At 40.3% G+C, this 24,289-nt stretch overlaps 1 protein-coding gene across 1 annotated transcript in view; it reads right to left on the bottom strand.

The window, feature by feature from the left end:
• Positions 1-5,563: 5,563 nt before the first annotated feature.
• Positions 5,564-24,289, bottom strand: part of CPO (carboxypeptidase O) — a 35,404-nt gene continuing 16,678 nt past the window's right edge. The window contains exons 4-9 of the mRNA XM_012556049.2: positions 22,004-22,108; positions 17,190-17,300; positions 15,310-15,400; positions 13,206-13,408; positions 7,167-7,251; positions 5,564-5,896 (exon numbers count right to left, since the gene is read on the bottom strand). Coding sequence (XP_012411503.1) covers positions 5,634-5,896; positions 7,167-7,251; positions 13,206-13,408; positions 15,310-15,400; positions 17,190-17,300; positions 22,004-22,108 — 858 coding nt within the window. The 3' untranslated portion in view covers positions 5,564-5,633. The remainder of the gene's footprint in view (positions 5,897-7,166; positions 7,252-13,205; positions 13,409-15,309; positions 15,401-17,189; positions 17,301-22,003; positions 22,109-24,289) is intronic.

Here is a 24,289-nt window from a genome sequence, read left to right as displayed (position 1 = left end):
CATAGTAATAAAAATTAATAATTATCAGTTTTAGGGGTTTTTAAACCTCCTTTGTGCTTAATGTTACAATTTTATATACTCAGGCAGTGAGTTTCTCTTAGTGCCATAATAAATTTGTACCAGATTTAAATTGTATACATAAGATAATAATAATACTGGGATGAGATGAATCACATATTTTCAGTAACATATCAAGAGATTGGTGAACTGCATAAGAAAAGGAAGGGAAATAGGTGCTTAGTCATACATAGTAGAAACAAAAATATGACTCATCTTGATAGTGCTATTGAAAAAATTAGAGATGGAAGTTTGGATCCCATACGAATGTATCATTTTGCATCACTTTAAACTCTAAATTCACCTTCAAGTCGAGAAGATCTAGATCCTTTGTAGGAATAGTTATTGAAGAAAGCACCAGCAGAGTTTGGTGGAAGGAAAGAAATAGTAACAGAAAATGCAGTGTATTCAAACTGCTCAAAGAATAAAAGAAAAAGCATCATGGAGACACTTTCATTAACACTGAGATACTATTAACTTGAATCATATGCAATCACTAATATTTGGACTTTTTAGACCTATGAAAACAGCAACTTCGTATGATTCAGCCTAATATATAAAGCCTGTTGGGAGACAGTCCTTTGTGGTTCTCTCACGCTCCTATTACGTCTTGATACTGTGCCAAGAATGCAAAGCTGTGACCCCTCTTCACCTGGGCCATTTCTCAGGGTTGTGTTTACAGTTTGGCAACCTTAAGGGATGAGGTAATGTCTCCTTCTGGAACAAAGAGCAGACTTGCTTACTGCTTGCCATAAAAGCAGTGGATTCCTCAAGCTCACCGTTCCTTTCCTGTACCACAACCCACTGCACATGCAGGTGTCACCTGGGCTCTTGCACCATCTCTTTGGGAACTGAAGCAAGGGGAACCAATGTAAATATGCTGATGCTCATGTTGCTTAATGGGCTGAGTAACAATGTCCTTTATCTCTGATTCAGGATTCGCGTATCTTCTGCTCGCATCCATGAAACGGTAACAGACTAACTTTTTAGCTTTTGATTAGGGTAAAATAAAATCCCAAACCCAACAAAAAGCCACAACACAGGACACTTTCAAGATTGCGTGAGTTCTATCAGTTGTGAAGCTTTCCCAAACTGTTACCATTTAAGACCAAAAGTTGAATGCTTCCTTAGGAAAGATCAGTGTGGTCATTCACCTTTCTATCTTGCTCTTAGGATTCTTTCATAGGAAGTAAAAGTCTTTCAGAAGTAAAAAATATGTCATGATCCTCAGTCCCCTATACAGTCAGAGATGTATGAAGCCCCCCAAGGAAGCTGTGATTCTGTCCTAGAGTCTTGGAAGAATCCATGTGGGGGGTTTCAGGCAAGCTGATAGCTTGAGTTTCCATCTGTACCCTTCCAACTTTATTTGGCCACGGGCTCAATCTTTAGACGTGAACTGAACTTTGTAGATGACAGCTCCTGTAGTAGTCAGATGTCCACAAGTGTGAAAAGGCTTAGAAACTAGACCACAGGCCAGATTAAAGCTGATAATCTGCATCTCCAGGCTTAGCTCCCCTGCCTCCTTCTTAAATATGCCACTGAGTGAGCAACTGGTTTTCTTCCTTCCTAGGCTGACCATTGATGAAACCCAACCATTTTCTCCTGACAATGCCACAACTGTGGAGCTGGCATTTTAATGTAAATAGCTATTCTCCGATTTGTTAAGCCCTATTGCTCCTGACATTTCCCTTTCTGACCCTTATCAGCCACACACTAGCAAAACATGAAAAAATAAAGAGGATGCAGAAAAGGTTACAACCAAGAAGTGCATTGTGACTGTGACCAACAAGGAAATTTGGAAATGGGTGACTGAACACCCAAGGATGGCCTGTCAGCTGATCACAGTTACAACATTTATTCAATGCCTGACAAGTGCTTAGCACCGTTTCAAGGTGTCACATGGAGATACATAGGACATGACAGTCACAGACACTGCTTTAGGAGCACTTACAATTTAATAGACAAGATAGCACAATTAAATGCCTGTATACCCATAAACACTCAATCTGGTCCTGGTTTACCTCTCCACTTACTCTTTATTTCTTTCACAGTATGTGTCACTAGATGTAATTATTTAGCTTATTTATCTGTGTTCTTGATTATTATGATTCTCCAAGAGCTGAGATTCACCTGGCATGCAGCAGTTTGGCCATCCCAATTATTAATGACTGCCACCCCTCATCTTATCCACTGGAATATCAATTCCAAGAGGACAGGGACTATGTCTATCATATTCACCACTGTAACCTCAGGGCCTACCAAAGTGTACCTAGTAGATTCTCAATAAATATTTTTGAATAAATTAATTAATTAATTCAGCATCAGCTATGTTGTTAGGTGCCATGGAGTCAGTTATGACTGATAGCTACCCTCTGTGCAACAGAACGAAACACTGCCTGGTCCTGCCAGCCTCACAATTGTTGCTATGCTTGGGCGCACTGCTGCAGCCACTGTGTCAGTCCATCTTGTTGACGGTCTTCCTCTCTTTTGCTGACCCTCAACTTTACCAAGCATGATGGCCTTCTCCAGGGACTGGGCCCTCCTGATAGTATGTCCAAATTATGTGAGACGAAGTCTCGCCATCCTTGCTTCTAAGGAGCATTCTGGCTGTGCTTCTTCAAGATAGATTTGTTTGTTCTTCCGGCAGTCCATGGTATGTTAAATATTCTTCAACAACACATAAATCAAAGGCATCAATTCTTCTTTGGCCTTCGTTATTCACTGTCCAGCTTTCATTTGCATATGAGGAGACTGAAAATACCATGGCTTGCATCGAGTGTACCTTAGTCCTGAAAGTGACATCTTTGCTTTTTGACACGTGAAAGAGTTTTTTTGCAGCCGATTTGCCCAATGCAGTACATCATTTCATTTCTTGACTGCTGCTTCTACAGGCGTTGATTGTGGATCCAAGTAAAATGAAATCCTTGACAACTGCAATATTTTCTTTGTTTATCAGGATGTTGCTTATTGGTCCAGTTGTGAGGATTTTTGTATGTTGAGGTGTAATCCATACTGAAGGCTGTAGTCTTTGATTATCGTTAAATGCGTCAAGTGCTCTTCACTTTCAGCAAGGAACGTTCTGTCATCTGCATATCACAGGTTGTTAATGAGTTTTCCTCCAATCCTGATGCCCTATTTTTCTTCATGTAGTCCAGCTTCTTGGATTACTTGCTCAGCATAGAGATTGAACAAGTGGTGAAAGGACACAAACTGACACACACCTTTCCTGACTTTAAACCATACAGTATCCATCTGTTCTGTTCAAACAACTGCCTCTTGTTCTATGCACAGGTTCTGCAGGAGTACAATTAAGTATTCTGGAATTCCCATTATTTGCAATGTTATCCATAGTTTGTTATGATCCACACAGTTGAATGCGTGTGTATAGTCATAAAACACAGGTAAACATCTTTCTGATATTCTCTGCTTTCAGCCAAGATCCATCTGACATCAGCAGTGATATCCCTTATTCCACATCCTCTTCTGAAGCTGGCTTGAAATTCTAACAGTTCCCTGTTGATGTACTACTGCAACCACTTTTGAATGATCTTCAGCAAAATTTTAGTTGTGTATGATGTTAATGATATTGTTCAGTAATTTCCACATTCTGTAGGATCACCTTTCTTTGGAATGGGTACAAATATGGATCTCTTCAAGTCAGTTGGCCAGGTAGCTGCTTTCCAAATTTCTTGGCATAGATGAGTGGACACTTCCAGCATTGCATCTGTTTGTTGAAACTTCTCAGTTGGCATTCCATCAATTCCTGGAGTCTTGTTTTTCACCGGTGCCTTCAGTGCAGCTTGGACTTCTTCCTTTAGTGCCCTTGGTTCTTGATCATATGCTACCTCCTGAAATGGTTGAAGGTCAATTCTTTTTGGTACAGTGACTCTGTGTATTCCTTTATCTTCTTTTGATGCTTCCTGCATCATTCAATATTTTGCCCATCAAAAACAAAACCAAATCCATTATCGTCGAGCCAATTCCAACCCATAGTGGCCCTATAGGGCAGAGTAGAACTGCCCCACAGGGTTTCCAAGAATGGCTGATGAATTCAAACTGCCGACCTTTTGTTAGCAGCTGAGCTCTTAACCACTGTTCCACAAGGGCTCCATAGAATCCTTCAATATGGCAAATTGAGGCTTGAAATTTTTCTTTAGTTCTTTCAGCTTCAGAAATGCCAAGCATGTTCTTCTCTTTTGGTTTTCTAATTCCAGGTCTTTGCACATTTCATTCTTGAGCTTCCCGTTGACGTCTTCCGTTCCACTGTTTTACGTCATCATTTCTTCCATTCACTTTAGCAAGTTTCAGAGTCTCTTCTGACATCCATTTTGGTCTTTTCTTTGTTTCCTTTCGATGACTTTTTGCTTTCTTTATGTATGATGTCCTTGATGTCACCCCACAACTCATCTGGTCTTTGGTCATTAGTGTTTAATGCATCAAATCTATTCTTGAGATGGTCTCTAAATTCAGGTGTGGTATACTCAAGGTTGTATTTTATAAGTAACAGCTATAGAGAAAGAGTATGTAACTTACCTTCTGAATGCTGCAACTAACTCAGTAATACAAAATTAAGTGAGAACCTCATTTGAAGGCACAAGCAAAATTTTCAGGGAATTTAGGTGAGAAATAATTCAGGGCAGGAAAACTATTCCTACCTCATTTTTCCTTAGTGAATATTGAGATCATCAATCACAAAGAATTGGTAGAACACAAAAGGCCCAATCATAATCTTATGATGTGACTTTAATTAGGAGATTGTAAGAGCAGTGGGGTTCAGCTAGTACCCACAGACTTATCAAGGTTTAAAGCTGGATAGAACAAATAGCAACGTAGTTGAATCCCCTCATTTTGTAGCTAAGCTATCCTTAATATAATACTAAGCCAGTGACGTTTCAGAGCTTTACAACAAATACTAGGTAAAGTAATTGTATTGATGACTCCAGTTTTTTATTTCTCACATTGGGTTCTGCTTCACCCCTTGACTCTGAGCTCAGCCATGTGACTTCATTTGGCTAATGAGATATTAGCAAATATGATGTAAGCAAAGGTATGAAAAACACTACACATTGAGACTTGCTCTCCTGTTGCTCTTTCTCCTCCACCACAGCCATAAGTACATGCCTAGCCTAGCCTGCTAGAGGGTAAGACACATGGAGTACAACCATGGTTCCTTATCCCAGCTGAGGCCATCATAGACTAGTTAACAGCTAGTCAACCTCCCAGAGTGAGCCCAGCCAAGATCAACCAGCTGATCTGAAACTGACCACAGATATATAAGTAAGCACAGCCAAGATAAGCAGAACCTCCTAGCTAACCTATAGATTCATACACCACTGAGTTTTTAGGGTAGTCTAGCTCGTAGCATTTTTGTAGTATTAGATAACTAATATAATACTCTTTTAAAGTAATACAAATTAATTACCAGCAAAACAAATTAAATAAAAACATGATTATTCTTTATTGAAATAGAAACTATCTTTGGTTAAATTATTTGATTCCTGTATAACCACAGGCAAATACTTTCCTTACAACCACACCCATGTCACTGGGGTTCAGCATGCCTGGGAAGGATGCACTTAGAGAAGAGAAATGAAGAGCATTAGCAGGCTCAGCACCACAGTGGTAGACATGACCTTCCCGGCACAGTTAGAGGACCAATATTTATTATACACATCATCCAGCATAGAGAGCACAGCCTCCATGGTCTCCTCACACGTGGGCTGGATCTGATCTTCTGGCAGAATAAATCCATGTGTACCAGTGTCTCTCAGCTCAAACGTGTATGAGAAGGGGATCCCAATGTCCCGAGCCCAGTCTCTTGAAGACCCTGATGTAGCATCTACAAAGAAAACAGGAAGGCAGAGTTAGAAATCGTACACTGAACGGACAGAGTTCTGAGGCCACTTCAGGGAATGAAGGCTCATCTATTAAAATAAATAAACTATTTCAGATTAGGGCCTCATGGATATTAAGCTGAGGCTTAACATCAAGATTACTACCCCCATCTTATTTATTTATTTATTGTGCTTTAGGTGAAGGTTTACAGAGCAAATTAGTTTCTCATTAAACAATTAATACACATATTGTTTTGTGACATTGGTTGCCAACCCCGCGACGTGTCAACACTCTCCCCTTCTCGGCCTTGGGTTCCCCATTTCCATTCGCCCAGCTTTCCTGTCCCCTCCTGCCTTCTCGACCTTGTTCTTGGGCTGGTGTGCCCATTTAGTCTTATATACATGCTTGCGCTAACATGTATTATTGTTTGTTTCATGGGCCTGTCTAATCTTTGGCTGAAGGGTGAAACTTTGGAGTGACTTCAGTACTGAGTTAAAAGGGGGTCTGGGAGCCATACTCTTGGGATTTCTCTAGTGTCCAACAGACCAGTAAATCTGGTCTTAATATGCCCATCTTGATATTAAGCCTCAACAGGGCAGCGACTGTATCTTACTCATCCTCTCTGCCCCCATAGTACCTAGCACTCTGCCTATCATCTAACAGGTTCAGTTAAAGTTTATCAGCTGAATCAAAGACAAGGCAATCTAATAATTTAAGGCAAGAGTTAATTGGCTCATACAAAGGAACAAATCAGAATGACCAACAAGAAAATATACAAATATTATCTAGGTGGGCTTCAGGAAGTTGGAGGAGGTGGTGGTTGGAAATGGTGGAAAACAGTACACTTTTCCTCCTTCTAAATTCCTTTCTTTTAGATTCTTTCTCTAGGCCCTACCCTGTTCTGCTTTCTTAGCTCATTGGGTCCTCTGAGAACTGAATCAACTGACCAAGGGTCACTGGACAATGTCCTGTCTGTTAATTCCTGTGCCTTCTAACTTGCCAGCTCTTTTTAACTAAGTCAGGGGAAGTTCTGGGCCAAGCTAATGTATTAATATCTTCTTATTGCTCACACCTTATCCCTAGAGAGTATAATTCTGGATTTGTACAGACTCCCTTTTATCCTTGGTTATTTTGATTTATATAGCTCCCTGTTGATTTCAGGAACACTTCTATCCCTCTGCTGCCCACCACACCCTGCAAAGTTCACTGACTTCTTTTGTGCCTTAGATACTATTGACAAGGCAAAAAAAAAAAAAGAAAAAAAAAAACCTTACATAAAATATCTGCACTTGAGCCAACTCTGTAAGTCATCGCATGCTTTGCTTTCAATGCATTTGCCGCCTTCTCTGCAACTTGAATCTGTAGGTAAGAAATGCAGAAGCAGATACTGATGTTAGAAATAAATCCAACAATACAGAGGGTTTGGTATTTTGTTCAGATCCATCTCCACAGTGCCAGACCAACTTTTCAACTTCCCTTTGGACACTTAATGCTCAGGTTGACTGCTGATACTTCAGACTCAACATACTCACATCCAATTTCATCTTCTCCCCCACTAGTAAGGCTGTTCTGATTTTCATATTTCTGATCTAGTATAGTCCCTCAAACAAAAATGTAAAATTCTGGCGTCATCTTTTACTCTTTTTCTCTCACACTTTCCATTCTCAAACAGTTACCAAGTTCCATTTGCAGTGCCGTCACACTAGTTCATTCATTACCTCTGAACAGGAGTGTTGTCATCTTCTAATAAATTTCCCTTCCTCTCATCAATACTTATTCCAATTGATCCTACCTGGCTTCCAGATGAACTTTTGTAGAGTAGAGCTATGATCATGATCTTGCTAAAAAACCTTCAATAACTCTTAGTGGCCCATAGGATTAGAAACCAACTTCTCAGCCTAGTTTTTAAGAGCCTCCAAAGTATGACCCTAACCTACCTGTGGTAGGCTGAAAAAAAAAATGGTACCCAAAGATATATCCATTTCCAAGTCCCCTGAACCTGTGAATTTTACCTTATGTGGCAAAAGAGTGACTATTACCTTACATGGAAACAGATGTCATTAAATTAAGCATCTTGAGAGGAGGAATTTATTCTCGATTATCTGAGTGGTCCCTAAACTCAATCACATGTATCCACATAAGAGAAACACAGAGGGAGATTAGACACACACAGACGAGAAGGCAATGTGATCACAGAGGCAGAGATGGAATGATGTGACCACAAACCAAGAGATGCCTAAACCTACCAGAAGCTGCAAAAGGCAAGAAACAGATTCCTCCCTAGAGCCTTCAGAGGGAGTGCTGCCATGCTGAAAACTTGATTTCATACTTCTGGCTTCCAGAATGGTGAGAGAACACATTTGTGTTGTTTTAAGCCACCCAATTTGTGGTAATTTGTTACAGCAGCCACAAAAAATGAATATACTACCTTTCCAACCTTATATTCTCTACATTCACCCTAGACTATAGTCACACTCGAGTTCACCCTCTGTTTCCCAGGCATGTCACATGTTCCTCAGCCTCTCTACCTTTGCTTAGGACATTCCCTCTATCTGGAGGCCTTACCTCTTATCTCTGCCTGTTTGAATTCTACCCAACCTCAAAGGACTTTCTTGAATGTCAACTTCTCCATGATGCCTTTCCTGACCACTCCAACTGGATTCTAATCTCTCCCCCTTTTGAATCTCCCTTATCACTTTGCTCATACCTCTCATACTGCACCCCTCTTATTTTACCTAGTTTTATAGGTATTTGATACTTATCTCTCATAGGCACCTAGAATTTTAGAGCTTTCAGTAACACTCTCCCCCACACCCACCACAATATGGCCTTACAATATTGGAAGCTCCTCAGAACTAGATGATTTCTAAGTTCTTGGCCTTGCTCTTCCCAAACCGTTTCCTGAGATCAGAGTCACTAACTGAAGTCCAAGTCTACTGATTTTATTTAGTGGCCTTCTGATAAATCTCTTTGTATACCCTTCTGACAGGCCCTCTAAGCATTCCCTACCCTAGATTTCCCAATGCTATATTCTATCCACCTGATGATATATCCCACCATTTCGCCTTAGATTCTACACAGACACTACCAAAATCCCCTTGCCTACTCCCTGCCTGGACTGTGATCCACTGTTGCTCAGTCCCTTAGGGAAACCTGAGGTGGTAAACCTCCCCTGACTGCCCTTGCACATAGGTCAGCTCCCCTGACTAGTAGATTAGTCTTGTTTTAGATCCTGATTCTCCCCCTCTGGCTCTGTTCTGAATCTTAAGATGTGACAGGGTTGTGCTTGGGTAGAGTGGGGACAAGTAGATTGAAATTCAAAAGGAAAAATATAAAGGTGGTATGTTTTTCTTTCTTTTTTTTGGAGGTGGGAGGTCATATAAACAGGTGTGGGTAACATCCTTAGGACACTTTGGACTTCCTGTGTGTGTGAATAAGACAGGAAAAACATTAAATTTAACGTATTTGCAAGGTTTTTACTTCTTTTCCACTCACTAAGAATTCTATCTTTGGCCATTCAGCTTCTCTCTCTATTCCAGAAAGGAGATTCTGTGTCTGCTCTTGGGTTTGTGTTGTCCACATTTGAGATAATGGGTAGAAAGAGCTAGAGAATTACAAGGAATAAAACTGGTTTGATCATTTACAATGGAAAAAAGTACAAGAGATGTTTATAGAAAGAATAAGAAATTATAAGGGGAAGAGGAAAATCAGAAAGGGGATTTCTGAGATAAATTTTGGTAAGGAATTGAAAGTAAGAGAAAGGATTCAGGGTAGATGCTGTGTGTGTGAGAGTGAAATTAAACGTAAGAGGCCTGGGGAAATGTTGCTGTGACTTTCCAGCTACATTCCCATTTGAAAGTTCTTTGAGAGTCTGTAGTAGAGGTCAGAACTGATTTTAATCATTTTAAATTTCCATGTGTTTCTGTGTTTCTCTGAATGAAACCTAATGCTAACTGGGCAACGTGGGGCCTTGACTTTTATTTTGGGTTACATGGATCAGCCCCAGGCTACATTTTCCATCTAAATGGTTCCTTGCATTTTTTTTTTCTTTCCTGCAGCTCACCCCAGCCTACTCATCCTTTTTTTCTCATTACCAACCTCTACTTATTCTGTTCTTATATACGTCCCTTCACTCAAATCCTGGGTGTGGGATGAGGAACAGCCTCCTCAGTTTTCCCCTTCTTTGACAAAAGAGTTTTTGAATTTTTTCTTTATGTATTTTTTAAGGATTCCACCAGCAATTACTATGGGGAAGTAGATAAAAATGAGAAACATGACATATGTGAGAAGTGTACAGTTGTGATCCTTAGCCTGCAGAACTGGTCCTTTCTGAGAAGATGAAACAGAAATCCCCTAGACTTATGACTTCAGCTTCTATTTCTGGTGGAGGAGCTTCTGATTACGTCTCCCTCTCCTTCTGACACTATCTTGCAAGGCCATTTAGAGCCAATTTCTCTGTTACCATTCTTTTCAGCTTAAATATGATTCTTAGTCAAAATAACAAATACCTCTTTGCCAGTGATACATAATTTACATTGCAAAAGACCTTTACCCAGTTAACAGCTCCTTAACTGGGCCCAGAGAATTTCCTCGAAAGTATCTTCACAGGCAGGCACACAAAAAAGATGATTAAGGCCCTGATGTGTGTTTACGTGCGTGCGTGCGTGCGTGTGTGTGTGTGTGTGTATGTGTGTATGTGTGTGTGTGTGTGTAAGTGGGGAGAGGACAGATTGGGGTGGAATATAAGGGTTGATATGGGAAAAGATCGAAGGGAAAGAATGTAAGCACCTAAGACATTAGAATTCTTATAGCTATGTTAATTTCCAGAGCAGTTTAGATAGGGACTCTATTAGTTCTGTTTCTCCTACTTAGTGATTGCCGAGTTTTTCATCACAAAGTATACTATTTACCATGATTTCTAAAAATTTTTGGTTTTGTAGACATATAGAAATTAATTACTAGTCTCTGGTGGTTGTAAATAGAACTAGAATGGGAATCTCAGAACAATTGGCTTGATTAGGTGTTTTTGTGTACTCTATCAACGCTACCATTAAGGACCTAAAAACACTAAGGTTGACATATGACACCAAAATTCTCACACTGTATTTTTGCTGAAAAGTCTTAGATTTGAATGTTTATGCTAACTCTTCAGCACATGAGACAGTAAGAGATATAAACTGAAGCACCCTTTCTCAGATTGATTTACCAATTCCTGTATATAGTACTAAAGAGTTGCCAGTAATTCCCTTACGAGAGTTGCCTGCTAGTAGAGGTGATGCCATTGCCCTAAGTCTCTCCTGCCTTCTTGCTTCCTCTCGCCTGTGGCCACAGTACTCCTCTAACCAGACAGCCAATCATCAGCACAAGACCTTCTGGACTTTGAATACAAACCTTGCAAAATGGTCATATAGTATGTATTTTCTTGAACCAAAAAGGGAATGAAGCTCCCAAGAAAAATACTGGGGTACTACTAGCTTCTTTTTACTGCTGGTAGAAATCCCCCTTCCATCAAAGATCAATAATGGCCTTTCTTTGGTGGTTCAGTCACTGATTCCTTTAAGCAGAAAGTAGACATCTACAACAAATATCACAGAATCTGGGGGACAAGGAGGGTTCTGGGCTTCTCCATTGAAATCTCAGTTTCTGCAGACTTCTTTACTGAAGAAATGGAATTTCCGGGGCTCAAGAATGAGAGGAAAGTAAGACATTGTTGATTGTGAATCTAAATTGATAAAGGTTCCTATAAGTTGCAAACCCTTTTGGAGCTGAGAAAGGCAGTGTGAGGTAGTGGAATGAACGTCACCTCTAGAGTCTCAAGACTTGAGTTCAAGCCCAAGCTCCACCATTTACTGTCTATAGAGGTTTTAGAAATGTATTTAACTCAAGGTCTCAGTTTCCACATCTCCAAAGTGGGCTTACGTATAGTCATGAAGGTCAAATGAGATGTTGTTAGCTGCTGTCCAGTTAGGCTGACTCATGGAGATCCCATGCACGACAACAACAACAAAGTTACCTAGTCCTGTATTATCCCCAGGATTGGTTTTGCAGATCTCACTTGATAATCCAGGGTTTTCATTGGCTGACTTTTAGCTTTTCTTCCTAGTCTGTCTTAGTCTGGAAGCTCCGCTGAAACCTGTTTCACTGAAGCCTCCACTGAAAGATGAGTGGTGGCTGCACATGAGGTACACTGGCCAGGAATTGAACCCAGGTCTCCAGGTGGTCAAACGAAATAATGGCTGTAAAATTCTTTTGTAAATTATAAAGTTGTAGGTAAATGTTAGTTATTTACACATCTTACAAAATTGTAACGAGTGTTCTTGGGCCAGGAAAGGAAAAACATTGCAAGGAAGATAGTGGGGTTCTGCTGGATATTTGACTACTAGCAGAAGGGCTTCTTCAGGCAAAGACCTCTCGTGGCTTTTCTTTTGGTGCCCAGGCCTGTGTTTTAGATGTCATGCTCCAGTGAGAGAAAGACAGGAGGTGTAACAGAAACAATATGTCTTCAGGCCTCTGTGATCTTAATAGCAGAGTTGGCTTAGACCCCAGTCCATCTTGTTTTAAAGAATACAAGATATTGTATTAAAAATACAAGCTAACAAATATTATAACAATTCTAAATTTATCATCTCTTTGATTTGTGTCTATTGTCATCTGAATTTACAAAAGAGTAAAGAGCCCAGTCCTTTTCAGCAATTCTGCCCACCAGTGCTTTGGTAAACACAGCTTTGAGGAAGGACCTGGGATAAAAGAAAGCACGGCTTCCCTGCTCCGGTTTGCAGTTCACTGTCACTTCCCCTTAAGAAAGAAGACTCCTAGGCAAATACTGGAGAAAGAGTCTAGAAGAAAATAAAATACTGCGTTTAGCAGAGAAGAGAGCAGATACTCTTTAGCCCTGTTATTTCAGATATGACATATTCTGCTAACAGCTGGCAAGCTCTTTAAAGCACAGTTCAAAAGCCGTAATTGCAGAACGGAGCGTCAAGAGAATTTACAGAAATGAAAGAGCATTCCTGCAGATTATTAACATAATCATCTCATTTATATTATAGACGAATACCTAAGATGTCTCCCAACTTGACACTTTACGAAACAGGTAGTTAATTAATGTAGGTAAAGCAACATTCAACCTGAAGCCTTCCCAGCAGGTGGCTGGCATGGTGCAAAAAGCTAGAGAAAGAAAAAAACAAGGAGCAGAGAGAACAGAGAGTGGGAGTGGGGGAGGGCTAGAGCCAAAATCTTGGAAAAGGAAATCAGGAGAAGGAAACAGGGGTCCTAACGAGACTTTTCTAGAAGCGTTGGTACTATGGTCTTACCAGTTCTTCATGGTTACTTGATTTATTCTTGGTGTAGCCATAAGGGGTGAGAATGAGCTGCCCGTAAGAGTGCATGGTAAAGAAGCACAGAATGTTCTCCTTCTTGCTCTCTATAAAGCTAGAGACAGCTTTAGTTTCAGGTTCAGACGCAGGTCCTGTCCCGCAGAATGTTAAATCTTTGCAGTCTGTAGATGCACCAACACCTGGAATAGGCAGGAAACCACAAAGAAAGCGTCATAATTTCAGTGTAGAATTTACCGAGGGCAAGGCGTCGCCACCGCTTGGGGCATCTGTGGATGGAATCAGGACTTGCCTGCTCTTGTCGAGGTTAGTTGTGGCTCATTGCAGGACAGTTATTCCAGGAGGAACTCAGAAAGGCTGGGGGCTGACGTTCGGATTTAGAAACAAATTCCTGCTTACATGGCCCAGGAGGAAGGAGGATGCCAAATGAAATGGCATTTTCTTTTCTTTTTTTTTTTTTTTTGCAGATTAGGAAACATTTGGCTGAGGAGTTTGGATTTATTTCTTTATTTATATTTTACTATGGTATAATATATAACAAAGTTTGCCATTTTAACCACTTTTTAAAATTTTTGTATTGTGATGAAATATATATGACAAGACATTTGCCATCTCAATCATTTTTACATGCACAATTCAGTGGCATTAATTACATTCATAATGTTGCGCAACTACTTTCTATTTCTAAAACTTTTTCACGCAAACAGAAACTCAGTGCCCTTTAAGCAGTAACTCCTCTTTCCTCCCTTCTCCCTGCACCTGGCGACCACTAATCTCCTTTTGTCTCTATACATTGGCCTATCCTAGATATTTTATATAAGTGGGAGCATACAATATTTGCTTATTTTGTGTCTGATTTATTTCACTAAGAATAATGTTTTCAGGTTTCATGCTTGTTGCAGCTTCATTTCTCTTTTTAGCTGAATAATATTGCATTGTATGCATAGACCACATTTTGTTTATCCACTCATTTCAGTAATCTTTTACTTACAACTTCCAAGCCTGTCTATGGTAAGCCCTGAAACCAATAGTTGGGATCCAGTTCTCGGGGTCCTAGATCAGGCTCTAACATAGTCGTGTTGACCCAAGTCTCTCCCTCACTTTCTTACTGATTTGAATCTCAGTGTAGCTATTTTGCAAAGAGGTAAGTTGACTGTCCTCCTTCATTAGTAATAATAAGGATCATCAGTTGAACACCTCTTACGTACTAGGCACTGTGCTCAGCCCTTCCTATGTGTTGTCTTGTTTAATTCCCACAACAACCTATCCATAAGCTGGTATTACTATGGCCCACATTTTAAATACGAGGAAACTGAACAGAGAGATGAAGCAATTTTCCAAAAGCCATAGAGTTGCCAAGGTCTGATTTTAACCCTTGCTGCCTGGTTTTTAACCAGGCTACTCTTAACCATTCTTGCCTGTTATTGCTTCCAATTCACTGGGTATGCTGGGATTGAGAAACATGAAATGCCTTATGGAGAGGAAAATGTTCGTCTTGTGTACTGACCGCACCTCTCCTGTAAAATAATTTGCAAGGCTAATTCTTATTTTTCTTTTTCTATGATAATTCATATATTTAGAAACAAAGTGATTCATTTCAAGTATATTCACACTGGTCTAAGTCTACTCTGCCCTTGTGTATCCATCCTTACCGAGGGGAGCCCTGCATAGGAGTGTTTAGGTTTTTACCGCATAGATACTATCATCCCCATAGAGGAAATGAAAACTGGTCAGGAAGTCTAGAAAGCTGTATGAAGGTTAAGTGTTTATTTAAAAACAAATTATATCTCTAGGCAAACCAGCCCAAAAGCAAAGACGAGAAGGCAGGAAGGGACAGGAAAATCGGACGAATAGGAACAGGGAACCTGGGTAGAGAAGGGAATGGGGCTGACACATTGCAGGGTTGGTAGCCAATGTCACAAAACAATTTGTGTATTAACCGTTTAAAGAGAAACTAATTTGCTCTGTAAACTTTCACCTAAATCACAATAAAAAGTAAAAATAATACTTCTAGCAATTCACCTCTTTTCTTGCTTCTCTGCTTTGTTTTTTTTGGTCAGTCATCTACTAAACATGTACTTACTACACCAAGATACATTGAAATTTCGATTGAGATCCGCCCCAAAGCATGTGCCATTATTATGGGATGACCGGGATTTCCTCCAAACACGATCCTGTAACAGAGGAACATAAGGATGTTGCCACTCGAAGGCATCATAAATCACAGTGCTAGTGCTGATAGGTGGTCCTCGAACAGGAAAAATGTTTCCTAGGATTGTCTGTCTGGAAGAACCTGCCTTCAACATTACGAAGCTTGTGCATGTAAATTTTGGTCTTGCAGATGGGCTAGCAATCCCTAATAACAAGAACATCTGTACAGCCATAAGTGTACCTACACGTATACAATCAAATTGGAGGGAGTAGGTCAGCCTTTTCTTCGCAGGCAGATTAGCAGTGCCTGTGGTCATGTTCTGCTTAATCAGGGAAGCATCAGAGAGTCATTTTTTAGGTCCAAGTGATACAGGATGAAAGGGAAATAGCTTGGCAGATGGGAAAAGGCTGTTCCAGGTGTAACAGAGATGGTCTTTGCACATTTCTGGAAGCAGAAGACTGATGAGTGGAGATGAGGATAAAGACAAGGTTCACCTGACAAGCACAGAGGAGGGAGGGACTGGATTCAAACAGGCCAGCAAGGCTGTTCCACAGAAAGGGATCTCGACAAGGGCTTTTTGGGAATGGCGAGGGGGTGGGGAGGAATTAAGACTTTCTACAAAAAACCATAGTGTTTCCAATTGCCTCATATGCATGGGAAAACCGGGCAATGAATAAGGAAGACCTATGTAGAATTAATGCCTTTAAATTATGGTGTTGGAGAAGAATATTGAATATATCAGGCACTACAAAAAGAACAAACACATCTATCTTGAAAGAAGTATAGCCAGAACGCTCCTTAGAAGCGAATGGTGAAACTTCGTCTCACATACTTTGGACATGTTATCAGGAAGGACCAATCCCTGGAGAAGGACGTCATGTTTGGTAAAATAGAGCATCAGCAAAAAAGAGGAAGACCCTCAACGAGATGGATTGACACAGTGGCTGCAACAACGGGCTCAAGTATAACAATGATCATGAGGATGGCGCAGGACCGGGCAGTGTTTCGTTCTGTTGTACACAGGGTTGTTATGAGTTGGAACAGACTTGATGGCACCTAACAACAACAACAACAAGAAACAGGGACTCTTCCTTGTGAAATGATATGCTTTAGAAGTATTGTTTAAGAGAAAGTCGTCTACTAAATGAAAAGACTTCATGAAATGTTCTCCCCTTGTGAATTAAAAAGTGAAGGCTGCTTTTGGATTTGTGTATCATTTATTTGTCCTTATGCTTCTAGAACTGATTTTAGGTGGATACAGATTGGTACTTGAATTTTATGTTAATATACTCCTGATAGGGTGGCAGGCAATCCACACATTTAAGGAGATAGAGGAGGAAAAAAGTCAAGTCTAGTTGGAGAAACCAAGGGTATGTAAAAAGACAAAACTGTGCTGGACTTCAACTCTTAAGAGGCCTTAAAAGACCAGTTGCCACGGAGTCAGTTTCGACTCATGAAGAACCATGTGTGTCAGAGTAGAACCATGATCCATCCACAGGGTTTTCCATGGCTGGTTTTTCAGAAGTAGATTTGCAGGCCTTTCTTCCGAAGTGCCTCTAGGTGGACTAGAACCTCCAATGTTTTGGTTAGCAGCTTAGTGCACTAATTGTTTGCACCACCCAAGGATTCCTAAAGAGGCCTTATCTTCCAAGTCAATTCCAACTCATGACGACCTCCTCAATCCTAAACTTTACTTAGATTGTTGACTAAAAAGAGAATATTTTATCCCAAATGGGATTTCTTTCTTTCATTACATGGGCATAGACATTTAGTTCATGAACTCCTCCCACTACCAAACTCAACATACTCACAGTGGTCCAACTGTAGATATAACCATCGATGTTAAGAACTGGAAGCACATAGAAGTCCAGGTAATTAAGGAGCCTTCTTATCCTTGAGTTGTCTTTGTAGTTTTGTAGAATCTGGAAATTTAAGAGATAAACATTTAGAATGGTCTCAGGGGGTCTTTTCTCAATTTTCTAACAATTTCAACTTAATTATAAGAAGTAATTGTACATCCCATCCCTAAAACCTAAATCCACCTCAGTTGTCCTATTCTTTATGGTTGTTATTGTTATTTGCCATCAAGTTGATTCCGACTCATAGCGACCCTACGTGACAGAGTAGAACTGCCCCATGGAGTTTTCTAGGCTGTAATCTTTACGGGAGCACATTGCCAAGTCTTTTCTACCGCGGAGACACTGGTTGGATTAGAACCACCAAACTTTTGAAGCTGAGTGCTTAACCATTGCTCCACTGGGGCTCCTTATTCTTTATGGTTGTTGTTGTTAGGTGCTATCGAGTCTGTTTTGACTCATAGTGACCCTACATACAACAGAACGAAGCACTATTTCGGGCCTTCGCCATCCTCATAATTGTTGCTGTGTTTGAGCCCATTGTTGCAGCCACTGTGTCAGTCCATCTTGTCTAGGGTCTTCCTCTTTTTCTCTGACTCTCTACTTTACCAAACACGATGTCCTTCTCCAGGGACTGGTCCCTCCTAATAACATGTCCAAAGTATGTGAGACGATGCCTCACCATCCTCGCTTCTAAGGAGCATTCTCGCTGTACTTCTTCAAGACAGATTTGTTTGTTCTTCTGGCAGTCCATGGTATATTCAGTGTTCTTCACCAACACTATAATTCAAAGACATCAATTCTTCTTCAGTCTTCCTTATTCATTGCCCAGCTTTTGCATGCATATGAGGCAATGGAAAATACCATGACTTGGGTCAGGCGCACCTTAGTCCTCAAAGTGACATCTTTGCTTTTTAACATTTTAAAGAGGTTTTTTACAGCAGATTTGCCCAATACAATACGTCATTTGATCTCTTGATTGCTGGTTCCATGGGCACTGATTGTGAATCCGAGTAAGAGTAAAATGAAATCCTTGACTTCAATCTTTTCTCTGTTTATCATGACGTTGCTTATTGGTACAGTTGTGAGGATTTGTGTTTTCTTTATATTGAGGTGTAATCCACACTGAAGGCTGTAGTCTTTGATCTTCCTTAGGAATTGCTTCAAGTTCCAACCCCTGCTGAGAATTTGAATTTCTAACAAGTTCCCAGGCTATGCTAATGATGCTGGTTAGGGACCAACTCTGAGAACCACTAGTAGAGCAGTGGTTCTCAAAATTTATTACACATAAGAATTACCTGGGTATCTTGTTAAAATGTAGATTCTGATTCAGTATACCTGGGGTAGAAATGCAAATTCTCAACAGGGGTTCGAACTGGAACAAACCGTTTTGAAGCCTTAGCTTCAAGTCCTCTTTGCTTTCAGCAAGCAAGGTTGTGTCATCTGCCAGTCACAGGTTGTTATTTATACTCCCTCCAATCCTGATACAACAATCTTCTTCATCTAGTCCAGCTTCTCAGATTATTTGCTCAGCATACAGATTGACTATGTATGGTGAAAAGATACAACCCTGATACACACTTTTCCTGATTTTAAACCATGCAATATCCCTGTTATGGATTGAATTGCATCCCCCCAAAATATGTGTCACCTTGGTTAGACCATGATTCCCAGTATTGTGTGATTGTCCTCCATTTTGTGACTGATATAATTTTCCTATGTGTTATAAATCCTAATCTCTGCCTGTGGTTAATAAGGCAAGATTAGATTATGTTAAAGAGGATTAGAATGGGATGTAACACCCTTGCTCAGGTTACATCCCTGATCCGATGTAAAGGGAATTTCCTTGGGATGTGGCCTGCACCATGTTTTATCTTACAAGAGATAAAAAGAAAGGGAAGCGAGCGGGGTGGGGGGGGGACCTCATACCACCAATAAAGTAGTGCCAGGAGAAGAGCATGTCCTTTGGACCCCGGGCCTCTGTGCTGAGAAGCTGTAGTCCAGGGGAAGATTGATGACAAGGACTTTCCTCCAGAGCTGACAGAGAAAGCCTTCCCCTGGAGCTGGCACCCTGAATTTAGACTTCTAGCCTACTAGACTGTGAGAAAATAAATTTCTCTTTGTTAAAGCCATCCACTTGTGGTATTTCTGTTACAGCAGCACTAGATGACCAAGGCAATCCCCTTTTTCTGTTCTAATAACTGCCTCTTAGTCTATGTACAGGTTCCTCATGAGCAAAATTAAGTGTTCTGGGGTTACCATTCTTTGCAATGTTATCCATAGTTTGTTATGATCCACACAGTTGAATGCCTTTGCATAGTCAATAAAACACAGGTAAACATCTTTCTGGTATTCTCTGCTTTCTGCCAAGATCCATCTGATATCAGCAATGACATCCCTTGTTCCACATCCTCTTGTGAATCTGGCTTAAATTTCTGGCAGTTCCTTGTTGATGTACTGCTGCAACTACTTTTGAATAATCTTCAGTAAAATTTTAATTGCACATGATATTGTTCGATAATTTTTGCATTCTGTTAGATCACTTTTATTCGGAATGGGCACAAATATGGATCGCTTCCTGTCGGTTGGCCAGGTAGCTGTCTTCCAAATTTCTTGGCATAGAAGAGTGAGCACTTCCAGTGCTGCATCCGTTTTTTGAAACTTCTCAGTTGGTATTCTGTCAGTTACTGGAGACTTGTTTTTCCCCAATGCCTTCAGTGCAGCTTGGACTTCTTCCTTCAGTACCATCAGTTCTTGCTCATATGCTACCTCCTGAAATGATTGAACATTGACCAATTCTTTTTGGTACAGTGATTCTGTGTATTCCTTCCATCTTCTTTTGATGCTTCCTTCATCATTTAATTTTTTGCACAGAGTCTTTCAATATTGCAACTCAAGGCTTGAATTTTTTCATTTCTTTCAGCTTGAGAAATGCAGAACGTGTTCTTCACTTTTGGTTTTCTAACTCCAGGTCTTTGCACATAATACTTTACTTTGTCTTCTCAAGCTGCCCTTTGGAATCTTCTGTTTAGCTCTTCAACTTTATCATTTCTTCCTTTCACTTTAGCTGCTCTGCATTCAAGAGCACATTTCAGTGTCTCTTGTGATATCCATTTTGGTCTTTTCTTTCTTGCCTTTCTTTTGAATGACCTTTTGCTTTCTTCAGGAATGATGTCCTTAATATTATCCTACAACTCACCTGGTCTTCAGTAGTTAGTGTTCAATGCATCAAATCTATTCTTGAGATGGTCTCTAAAGTCAGGTAAGATATATTCAGGGTCATATTTTGGCTCTCGTGGACTTGTTTTAATTTTCTTCAGCTTCAACTTGAACTTGCACATGAGCAATTGATGATCTGTTCTGCAATCAGCCCCTGGCCTTGTTCTGACTGATGATAGAAAGGATGCTAGAGGTGGCATGATAGAATTTTGCAAGACCAACCACCAATTCATTGGAAATATCTTTTTTCAACAACATAAACAGCGACTATACACATGGACCTCGCCAGATGGAATACACAGGGTTCAAATTGACTACAATGTGGAAAGAGAGGATGGAGAAGCTCAATATCATCAGTCTTCTTTATGGTAGCGGTTCTCAAATTTTAGCACCTGGAGGACTTGTAAAAACACAACTTACTGCCTCACCTCCCCCACACCACTTTCTAATTCACAATATTGGCAAGATAGCCCCAAAATTTGCATCTCTACCAGGTTCCCAGTTGATGTTGACTGTAGCTGCTGGTCTTGGAACCACACTTTGAGAACTATTCTTTATGGGTTTCTCTATGTTTGAGTTTGTGAAGAGACTGAAAAAAATGTATCTTTTGTTACTTTTGAAGATTTCTTATTTCCTGCAATGGAGGGATATATGTAATATGCAAAAATCTGCTGTGCTAGCACTTTCCATATGCTAAATCTCTTAATCCTCACAACAGACCCAAGTAGTAGTCAGTTCATACTTCTTTTACAGATGAAAAGCTAAGGGTCCTAGTGTTAGAAAATTTTAAGATTATTAAAAAGAGGCAGAGCCACATTTCAAACTCATCTCTGACTCCCAAGATGTATGCTCTCACTTCTTGAGTTGTGCAACCACTCTTACCCTCCTTTTCTGAGTTGTTCCTCCCTCATTAACATAAATTCACTGCCTCTTAAGGTTCCCATCTAATCTTTCAAGTTGCTGTTGTCAATTTGGTCCCATATAGATAGTTCTTAAAAAAGCATAATGCTCAAGGCAGGCCTTTTTTACTAGTTAAGCTAAACTATTGTTTGATTTTAAGATGACTTCAGGAGATATTTTTGGTTTAAGGTTTAAAGATTACCTCAGGGCAATAGTTTCAGGGATTCATCTACCCTCCAGAGCTCCAGAAAGTCTAAAGTCCATAAGAATATAAATTCTGTTCTGTATTTTCCCCCTTTTGATCAGGATTCTTCTATGGATCTTTGATCAAAGTGTTCAGTAATGGTAGCAAGCACCATTCAGTTCTTCTATTCTCATGGCAAAGGAGGTGGTTGTTCATGGAGGCAATTAGCCACACATTCCGTATCCTCCTCCTATTCCTCACTTTCCTTCTTCCTGTGTTGCTCCAAGTGATTACAGACCAATTGTTGTGCCTTGGCATTAATTCCCTTTCACATGGGGGGTGGGGAGTGGTATCTCAGTGAAGAGTTGCATTGATAATCATGAAGGAAAGCACACTTTTTACATAATCAAGTAGTGGCAGGAATTTGGGGGCCAGTTACCATTATGAGGACTTGAAAGACACTTACTTCTTTCACAAACCATTGGCAAAAAGCTGGGGCAATCCACTCCCTGGCATGAATTCCACAGTCCATCCAAATGATCTTCTTGGGATTATCTGATGGTTGGCTGATCTGAAAGGGATATCAGTGCTCCATTACCAAGCAATCATTTATTATCATAAACCACAGAGCCCAGCGCAAAGTTAACAAGTTTTTACATTCCTCTACCAGTACCAGTTGCCATGCAGTTGATTCTGATTCATGGTGACCCAATTTATTGCAGAGTAGAACTGTGCTCCAGATGGTTTTCAAGGCTGCAACCTTTTGGAAGCAGATTGTGAGGCCTTTCTTCTGAGGCACCTCTGGGTGGGTTTGAATGGCCAACCTCTCAGTTAGTAGTGGAGGGCTTAACGGTTTGCACCACCTAGAGACTTCTTGTTTCCCACAGAAATCCCCTTTTCAGCTCTTTGTTGGCAACCAGCAGGCAAGGATGCCGATTGAGACACCCATCAATATGACCCTTTCTTCTGCCACACTTGCTGTCCTGCCATAGTTGCCTCAGTTGTTGTTTCTGGACGTGTGCTGGCTACCCATGTCACCCACCCAAAGCCTGGTTTTTCCTACACCCTAAGTTATCCCATAATTATAAATAAAGGCATAAACCTCAAAACCACAAGCTAAGAGGCTAAGTCTACATAAACCTTACAGAATCTTAACCCCTGGGTTCACTCAGAGAGGCAAAGTACACCAGAGGTAAGGCTCAAGATTCAAAGCTAGTTAAAAAGGAATCTCAATTGTTATTTAAATCTCTTGTAACTGTGAAGGGATGCAGATACATAATCTCCTGCAACACTTTTAAATCCCCCCTCCCCTTAGAGACTCCACCACTACCAGCCAACCAGGGCTTTGAACCCCTGCTGAGAATTTGCATTTCCACCCCAAATATACTGAATCAGAATCTACATTTTAACAAGATCCCCAGGCAATTCTCATGTATAATAAATTCTGAGAACCACTGCTTTACTAGTGGTTTTCAGAATTGATCCCTAGCCAGCAGTATTAGCATCACCTGGGAACTTGTTAGAAATGCAAATTCTCAGCAGGGATTCAAACCTAACCAAAGCAGTTCAAAGCCCAGCAGCCAATCCAATCTTCTTTCCCCCTCCCCAATTGTTATTCATGTCCATTAGCTCAGCTTGACTCCAGCAAGAAAGATCCCCTACTTTGTCAGAGGGGTGGGGTAGACAGGAATGAATCTGGCAATTATGGAATCTCTTTGGTGGAAAGAGACTGTGAATACTCCCATGTGCATTACTGTCACATCTGTTTTGAATTTGTATATGACTTGGTCCAGTGCTATTCATTGAAAGCCATTGAGAACTGGCCCAATGAAGGCTTTCTCCCTCTATTTGTAAAATCTACAAATTGTGAGAAACATGGGGCTGGTTCCATCATATCCAGGAAACTTTCTCCTTTCAGCCTCACCCATTTTCAAAGCTGCCAACACAATTCCTAACCCACCTTCTCTTACATTTACTCCTTTTATGAGTATGTATACATCAATTTTATGTTTGTCTTTATTGCCTCCTTATTGTATACTCAGTTTATTCTTTATAACATGCCCCAGACAGAGGATGTTCAGATGTCTTTGGCTGAATTAGCTCAGAGTTTAATGGCTTATCAAAAAATGAGGTAGGCAAGTGCCTCATGTTTAATATGTCAATCAATCAATCCATTCCTGGGTAAATACTATTTCAGAGCCAATAGATTTGTCTATAATTGTAGATAACTCTGAAAGTTAGGGGATGTGCTTTGTAAATTGACATGTCTACAGTAAGTAGTGAGAGGGAACTTAATTAAGTAATTTTACTTCTTAATGCCAAACCACTTTGGCCTTGTTTTTGTAAGAGAGTTTTGTACCAGCAGGTTCAGCGTCAACCTGGGAACATGTTAGAAATGCGTTGTAGTACTAAAACTTGAGTATACATCAAAATCACCTGATTACAGACCAATACCTCTCATGAATACAGAGGTAAAAATTTTCCACAAAATTCTAGCCAATAGTATTCATCATCATGTCAAAAAAACTAATACACCACCGACCAAGTGGGATTCATACCATGTATGCAAGGATAGTTCGACATTAGAAAACCAGAAATCAAAACAATCCACCACAAAAATAGAACAAAAGAATCACATGATCATCTCAATCCATGCAGAAAAGGCATTTGATAAAGTCCAACACCCATTTCTGATTAAAAAACCCTCAATAAAATAAAAGGAAAATTCCTTAACACAATAGAGGGCATCTAT

The sequence above is a fragment of the Trichechus manatus genome, unplaced genomic scaffold, assembly GCF_000243295.1.
Source record: "Trichechus manatus latirostris isolate Lorelei unplaced genomic scaffold, TriManLat1.0 scaffold00056, whole genome shotgun sequence".
Classification (NCBI taxonomy): domain Eukaryota; kingdom Metazoa; phylum Chordata; class Mammalia; order Sirenia; family Trichechidae; genus Trichechus; species Trichechus manatus.
The sequence above is the reverse complement of the archived record's forward strand: the minus strand, read 5'-3'. Positions and strand labels throughout refer to the sequence as shown.